General features: G+C 57.5%; 1 protein-coding gene across 5 annotated transcripts in view; it reads right to left on the bottom strand.

Annotated features, from left to right (window-relative positions):
- Window positions 1-1,232: 1,232 nt before the first annotated feature.
- VIPR1 (vasoactive intestinal peptide receptor 1) overlaps window positions 1,233-7,526 on the bottom strand; it is a 31,673-nt gene continuing 25,379 nt past the window's right edge. For 3 of the 5 annotated variants that reach the window (XM_032264284.1, XM_032264281.1, XM_032264285.1), the window contains 6 exons: window positions 7,315-7,375; window positions 6,986-7,052; window positions 6,574-6,665; window positions 3,772-3,901; window positions 3,481-3,522; window positions 1,233-2,796 (listed from right to left, as the gene is read on the bottom strand). In XM_032264284.1, the coding sequence (XP_032120175.1) occupies window positions 2,605-2,796; window positions 3,481-3,522; window positions 3,772-3,901; window positions 6,574-6,665; window positions 6,986-7,052; window positions 7,315-7,375 (584 nt within the window). In that variant the 3' untranslated portion in view covers window positions 1,233-2,604. Of the gene's footprint in view, window positions 2,797-3,480; window positions 3,523-3,771; window positions 3,902-6,573; window positions 6,666-6,985; window positions 7,053-7,314; window positions 7,376-7,526 lie in introns of those variants that run through there. The other 2 variants (XM_032264283.1, XR_004264540.1) reach the window with 2 other exon arrangements.

Genomic DNA, 7,526 nt, shown 5'->3' with positions numbered 1-7,526 from the left:
ATATCACCTAAGGTCAGGAGTTCAAGACCACCCTGGCCAACACGGTGAAACCACTGAGCCAGGTGTGGTGGCCCATGCCTGTAGTACCAGCTACTCAGGAGGCTGAGGCAGGAGAATTGCTTGAACCTGAGAAGTGGAGGTTGTAGTGAGCTGAGATCACACCACTGCACACCAGCCTTGGGGACAGAGCCAGACTGCATCTCAAAAAACAAAACAAAACAAAAAGATGCTCAGTAACCTCATTGGTGGTCACCACTGATGGTCTGGGTGGGGGGAGGGGGGTGTTACTGAGAATGATCTCTCCGGCAGGCCTGGGGGTACCTGAGGTCAAGGTTAGGGACAATGCCTCCTTCTCGGTCCTATGGCTGACCATGCACAGATCAGGGTGTGCAGTGTGACTCCAGACGGGGAAAACGTGCCACTCCACTGAGCAAAGGGCATTCATTTCCCTGGGGGTGCCTCACAGTCATTTCTATCCTGGCCTGAACACCCCTGACTCTGGCCTCTGAGGATGCTGGGTTGGAACCGTCATTGATGATGGGTCCTGGGATGTACTGGGTCAGACAAGGCTTTGAAGAAGACTTGCAGACAGATCTGAGCCTTCGCCAGCCCGTGCTGACTACATCGTCACCAGCCTGGCATCCCTCTCTGCTCCTCTAGCAAATTTGCAGGAGGTGGGACCCAAGAAGGTCAGGATGGGCATCGGCTTTGGAGACATCTCGTGCTGACCGATGTTATTTGCCGTACTGCCTGTGTTTAAACCTTCTCATGAGTGGTGCACTGTCTCTGCTCGCTCAGCTTGTGTTGGTGACATCTGTTTTGTCCACTACCTGCCTCCTCTGGCTGAGCCCAGGGCATCTGCAGAACCTTGTCTGCAGGAGTGACTGCGGCCTGTGAAGCACTCACGCTCAGCCATCCCTGAGACCCTGGTGGCTCTGCCAGCTGTTTGGTGTCAATCCAAGATCAGGGTGGCCTTTTCTTGGCTGCATTTAAGGAGTGGGGAGAGGGCACCTGGTCTGACTCCGTCACTCAGAGGAAAGGGTGCCATTCAGAAAGACGGGAGTTGAAGGCGTCAGAACTGTGAACATCTCATATGAAAATATGGACTTCTGTCAAAAGCCAAAAAAGTGGTGGCATCCGGCCTCCGCACTGTTTAAGACCACCCATCCTTTGAGCGGAAGCTGGTCCCATTTTAGGCCACATGAGAACATCAACCACCAGGGGAACCAAGCCAAACCAAGCCAACATTTATTGCTGCACAGCCTGTTGCAGCCCTGAGGGATCCTCTGGCGGAGGTGTGGGTAGGAAATTGAGTGGCCACTGGGTGAAGGGCAGGCAGAGGAGGCCGTGGCCAGCAGGCTCCTGCCCAGATGATACATGGGCTGGAGGCCTCCTCGGCCACACTGCAGGGAGGGTGGGGCAGGAAGGGGGATTCAGGGATAACGGCAGTGAACACATAACCGAGAGGATCCGCTGGTTACTAAATACAAAAGTTAGTGAGTGTGCTTTCAGTTTCCTGTCAGCCAGATCTGAGTTCAAATCCTGCGTGTGTGGCAGGGGGAGGCAACTGCTGTCAGAGCCCACGGGCACACATCTCCGAGCCTGGTTACAACAGCTGGCACATAGGTGGGCGGCCAAGGAGGGCAGCTCTTGATTTCTGTTGCTTCCACAGCGCAGAGGGATGGGTAAGGCTGGTGCGAAGATCCCGCTCGGACTGGAGAGCAGGTAGGCTGCCTGAGACCTGGCGTTCACCGGTGGCTGCCTCCTCCCTTCCCAGAGGCTTCAGAGTCCCTCGGCCTTGGGTGGCATCGTTCCCCCACCAGACTGACCCCGGGCCACTCCACTTCGGTGGCGACCACTAAGACAGCTGTGCTTCCCGAAAACTCCAGAATAACGCGCCTTGAGGAGCTGGTAGCTAAGCGTGAGGCAACAGGGCAGAGAGCTGCATCTGCAGAGAAATGCCTGAGTCACAGCAGTGGTGAAATTTCAGGCACTGCCTGGCGCTGGCGCCGGTGATCTTCCCGGGCAGAGCCTTCCGCCCTCGAATCTCAGCAGCATGGTCCGAGGATCTCAGGTTGCTTTCCTCCGATTGGGCAGAGGAGCTGGCAGGGGGCGGAGTCAGTATGAAAGTATGCAGGCCTTTGCCCGTGATTGGTGGAGGGCTTTGGAGGAGGAGTCGTGGCTGAGTCCCACCTGCAGGGGGCGGAGTCAGGGTGAAAGTGTGCAGGCCTTTGCCCGTGATTGGTGGAGGGGCTTTGGAGGAGGAGTCTGGTGGCTGAGTCCCACCTGCAGGGGGCGGAGTCAGGGTGAAAGTGTGCAGGCCTTTGCCCGTGATTGGTGGAGGGCTTTGGAGGAGGAGTCGTGGCTGAATCCCACCTGCAGCCCTCAGGGAGAGGAGCTCCCTGCCTCTCCTACTTGCTAGAAACCTCCAGGCAGGCACCAGGGCTGTGCTCTGTAGGGGCTGCGCTCTGTAGGAGCTCTGGAACAGAGACCAGAGGGCTGGGGGCAGCCTCCGAGCCCAGGGCTGGGGCTGGCCGCGCCCAAGTAGGCCTCTGTCCCCGGCGTCTGCCGGGGTGAGTGGGAGGGGCCCCGGGATCCTGGCGGTCAGACCAGGGAGACTTCGGCTTGGAAGCTGGAGGAGCGGCGGGCCCCGGGGCTGACGCGGGTCAGCATGGAGACCTGCGTGCTGCACGTGCCGCTGTTGCTGCCTCCTGATGGGGGCCGGTATTTGGGGTTCCAGCCCAGGACGCCCTGCAGATGCCAGCGCCGCCACTTCCGCCTCAGCTCCGCCTGCACCTAGGAGAGGGTGAGGTGGTCGGGCCCACTGCTGTGGAGCCTCTTCCACTGCGGGTTGGGCTTCTCTCGACTTGGGTTCTGAACTAGCCAGCCTTATCTTCTTTAGGATATCAAAATGGGGAGACCCGATGCCGCCTTGGGTGGTGCAAACTTGGGACTGGGTTGAGGCCAGGTTCAAAAGGAGGCCTTGGAATGGTAGGAGGTGAGAGGCAGAGAGGATCCGAGAATGCAGTCCAGGGAGGGAGCAGGATGCTGCCTAGGGGCGACTGTACCCCAGTTCCTCCCATCCTGGCCCTCCAGCTCACTTGAATGGGTTTTTGTGCATTGTAACCAAAGCTTCACAGCAATTCAACCCTCGCTGAGAGCCCCCCACTCACTGCACACAGCCACTTAGCTAGGTGTTCCCAAACTCGGCTGTGCACAGGAATCCCCCTGGGAGTTAGTAAAAACCTGTTTTTGTTTTTAATAATATTAAAATGCAGATTCCAAGCCAGCAGGCCTGAGGTGGTCACCGAGACTCGTGATTTAGCAAGGGCCTAGGTGACACCAGTGCTACTAGTCTGAGGACCATATTGGAGTAGCAAGGTTTAACCTGTCCTTGCTCTGCACATATCTCATCAGTGTTTCTGGACCCTGGTCCTGGGAGTTCCATCATCTGAGCTCCAAGGACTGGGAGGTGCTTACCTCGCCATTGAGGAAGCAGTAGAGGATAGCCACCACGAAACCCTGGGAAGGAAGGGGACAGAAGAGGTGAGGTAGACAGACACCAGAAGCCCCCACCCTGCCCCACCCTGCCCCACCCTTGGCTCCAGCCCCTATGCTCCCCTGGTTAAGGAAAGAGCTAAGCACAAAGTAGGTGCTTATCTAATACTTGTTACAGTAAAAACATTGGAATCCAGTGGCAAGGGCCAAGACTCCAGGGTGAATTCCATTAAAAGCCAAAGAAGAATGCAGCCTTAAGTCAACAGTCCGTACCTGGAAAGACCCCACGATGAGCTCAAAGACCATTTTCACCTCAGCCTTAAAATTGTCAGGAAAGAAGGCGAACATGATGTAGTGCACTCCGAACAGGGGGATCAGCAGGAGTGTGGACCTGGCCAGCCTCCTGGAGACAGGGGGGGCAGGCCGTGGGCATGTGTCCACATGTGGATATGGTGGCTGGAGATGGGGGGGGCAGGCCGTGGGCATGTGTGTCCACACATGTGGCTATGGTGGGGCCTGGCATGGGGGAGCTGGAGGCACGGAAGATGGGGACAGTGACCAGGATGTGTGAAGATGGAGTGTGGGTCCCCCTAAATACTATGTCCATGTCTGTTCCTGTTCCACAGCCGCGGTGCCTCTGCCCTCATGCCCCCAGCCTTCCTGGCCTGGAAGGAAGCCCCTCTCTTCTCACCCTTCTGGAGGAGAGAGGGTAAGAGGTAAGGGAGAGGCCAGTGGGAATGACGCATCAGGGACATGTGAGCTGAAATCCACTATGAGAGGCCAGTGGGAATGATGCAGCAGGGACATGTGAGCTGAAATCCACTATGGGGTGTTCTGTTGCCTGGGACGCCTGGCCTGGGAGGGGCTTACCTCACTATGGCCGTAGAGGATACTCTCAGCCATAAGGGCAGTGGAAAATCTCTCAGGCAACAGGAGCCCCTGGTTCCCTTTCTCCTGGCCTCAGCTTTTCCAATTCATATAACGTAGTAAGCGCAAGCTTGACATAGTCAGATCACAGAGCGGGCCCGCTATGAACGTGGAAGTGTTTTGGGTGGGATAAGGTGAAGTGTATCCACGAGAGACCAATTCCCTACCGGGAAGATGTACTAGGAAGCAAGTCTTTCTGACTGGGGTGCTGACCACACATGCCCAGGGCCACTTGGGAGGGTGATGGGGACCCAAGTTCATGCCTGATCACCAGGGACAACCCAGAATGAATCAGTATCACCCTCTGTCTTTGTTTTTTCTGCTGTGTCTGCTTTTCCAGGAGTTGCTGCCTTCTCTGGGATTGCATCCCTTCCTCCTCCCTCCCCACACCACTGCATACACCCCCAGCATGCTCTGAAGGACCGGCTCCTCCTTTACAGCTGTGTGTGCTGAGCAGGGTCAGCATTCATTCTAAATGTTTATCCCTCTCACAGAGCCCAGGGTGCTTTCTTCCTGGTTCAGGCTTCCCAGCCACCTGAACTCAGCTGGTCCAGGCAGTGTGAGCCCATTACTCCCTGGCTAGGAGAGGTGGGGTGTGGATAGAGAAGGTCTCTGACTCTGTCTCTCCTGCCTTAGCAGTCGGTCCAAGAAAGCCTAGCCCAAGGCTTAAGGTCCCACAGCAAGCTGGGGGCAGAGGAGTTGGCCTTGGCCCTCCCACTCCTTCCCGGACCTGGTCCCCAGCTATGCCAAGATCCTGAGCACTGCCCACCCCTCTTCAGCTGCAAAACTATGCGATGCACCAGAGGCTAACAGATGGAGGCTTTCTTTAAAGCGAAGCCTCCTGGGGAGGTGGAGAGTGGGAGCTGAGAGCCTCTCCTTGAGGAGCTCCATCTCTGACTGCCCCCACCCCTTCTGCCTGCTGACAACTGTTTCCTTTCTGTCTCACCCACACAGACCTGGCTCTGCCCATGGCCAGCTCTGTTTGCCTCAGATTCAAGCCCTTTGGAATCGTTGTAAGTTGGGAGAGATAAGGTCCCATCGGCAAAGGAGAGGATGGGGGGTACAGGCCCGACGTGCTGCCCCTTGGCAGCCTGCAGACCCCCACAGGAGCCTTTCCTTCTCAGACAAGAAGGGAGCTCCGCCTACAAACCTGGCAAGAGAATGCGGTCACACCAGGAATGTGAGTCTTAGTCTCATCAGGGAGAATCACAGCATTCCAGAATAGAATCCTAAATCCAGTAGCATGTGACATTCTCGCCAGGAATCTTAGAACCATAGCACAGACTCTCCAAAGAAGCTAGGCCAAGAAGACCATTCTAGAATCCCAGGACCAGAAGGCCTTGCGGGGCGCCCCAGGTCTGTCTGTGGGCACAGCACCGATGCTCCATCTCCTGCTCCCTCCGTGAGCGTGCAGACCCTGCGTGCCTTCCCACAGCCTCCCTTTCCACGTTGCTCCTGTTTCTTTAGTCTGTCTTCGAGCCATGTTGCTCCCACAAAATTCTGCCTCTTCCTCCCAAGCACAGGGGACAGTCCTGACACCTTTCCAAGCCCTGGTCCACACCGTGCCCCCTTCTCCCTGCCCATGGTGACATGCTCCAAAACCCTCGAGGAGGAGGGCGTGTATGTCAGTTTCTTCTCTGTAAAATGAGGATAATTTTACAGGGGACTGTGTGGACGAAATGATATGATGCATGGAAATCCCTTAGCGTGTGCCTGGCATGTAAACCGCAGGTGTCATCATTATTACTAAGAAATACCGAGCGCTGAACATGCGTGTCTCATTGGCGGACTGGGCCCCCCTGAGGGTATGCATCTGCTGTGTGCTTAGTGCCCCCTTTCCATGCCAGGGACATGGTATGAACAAGACACAGGTCATCGGTGTCCTCTCCAGCTCCCTGGCTGGGAAGCAGATGCATCCCTGGGAAGGGTGCCAGATGAGTGTGGGCAGCAGAAGCATCCGTGGGGCTCTGAGCACAGCCTGGTGAGGGCGGGGCTGGGCAGGGGGCTGGTAGGCTGAGCCAGGCCATGGTGGAGGTGGGCACGAGCAACGTGGCTCTGTGGTGACTCCGGATGTTTGGGGTGGAAAGACTTCGAGGAGCTGTGGGATGGTTTAGGGCCTGGGGACAGAGGCACTGGGGCCACACTCACGAGTAAGGACTGCTGCCACTCTTCCTGATATCTGGGGGCCGCAGTTTCTGAAGCAGGATTCGGATGATGCAAATAAACAGGATGAAGTTCACCTAGTGGGTGGGGACCGAGGTCAGCAGCCAGAACGGGAAGGCTGGGGTGCGGCCTGCCCCTTCCCAGGGTCCTGCTGCCCTCTGGCTTTGGGCAGGTCACCCGGGAGCCCCACCTCCTTCACTTCCCTTAGGACAGTGCTCCATAAGTGCCTACTCTCAAGGAACAGCTAGGGGGACCGGGGTGGGGTGACCCTGCACTGGGCATTGGGAAGCTGCGTTTCAGTTCTGACCTAGATACTAACTTCCCGTGTGACCTGGGGCTAAGCTGCCCGCCCTCTGGAGCTGTTTCCCCATCCCTGGGTGGCGAGAGGGTGCCTTACCAGGATGGAGGTGAGGATAGGGCCCTTTATGATCCACCACAGGGAGGAGTCGATGATGTCCCAGCACCTAAGCAGGGTGGGGAGGAGTGAGAGGGCCGTCCTCAGCCAGAGTCAGCAGCACCCTCCGCAGTTGTCCCCAGCTCTGCCCCTCAGCCCTTCAGCACCCCCCGGCCCAGAGTCCGCTGCTCCCCAGGTCCTCCTTCCAGCCTCCCCTCTGGACTGAGTGCCGTGGTTTTTGTTCACTCAGCAAGGCCAGGTGGCATTATCATCCCACCCAGGGGACCTGCCCAGGTGACAGCAGCGGGGGAGTGGGGGGGGCGGCAGCTCACCCGTAATCCTCAAAATGGATCCTGACGATGGCCCACACCGTGGTGAACGTGCTGGGCACCCCTGTCAGGCCCGGGCAGAGGGCATAGGAGGCAGGGGTAGAGGGCATGAGGGAGATTTCGGAGAGAACCAGAGAGGGCGGGGTGAGAGAAAAGGGTGGTTTTCAGGCTGCCGTCTTCGGTCGCACAGGCTGTTCACCGCGGGGCGTGAAGCT

This window comes from Sapajus apella, unplaced genomic scaffold (assembly GCF_009761245.1).
Source record: "Sapajus apella isolate SASKATOON/1434 unplaced genomic scaffold, GSC_monkey_1.0 scaffold143, whole genome shotgun sequence".
NCBI lineage: Eukaryota > Metazoa > Chordata > Mammalia > Primates > Cebidae > Sapajus > Sapajus apella.
Note: the sequence above shows the minus strand (reverse complement) of the source record. Positions and strands in the feature narration are given on the sequence as shown.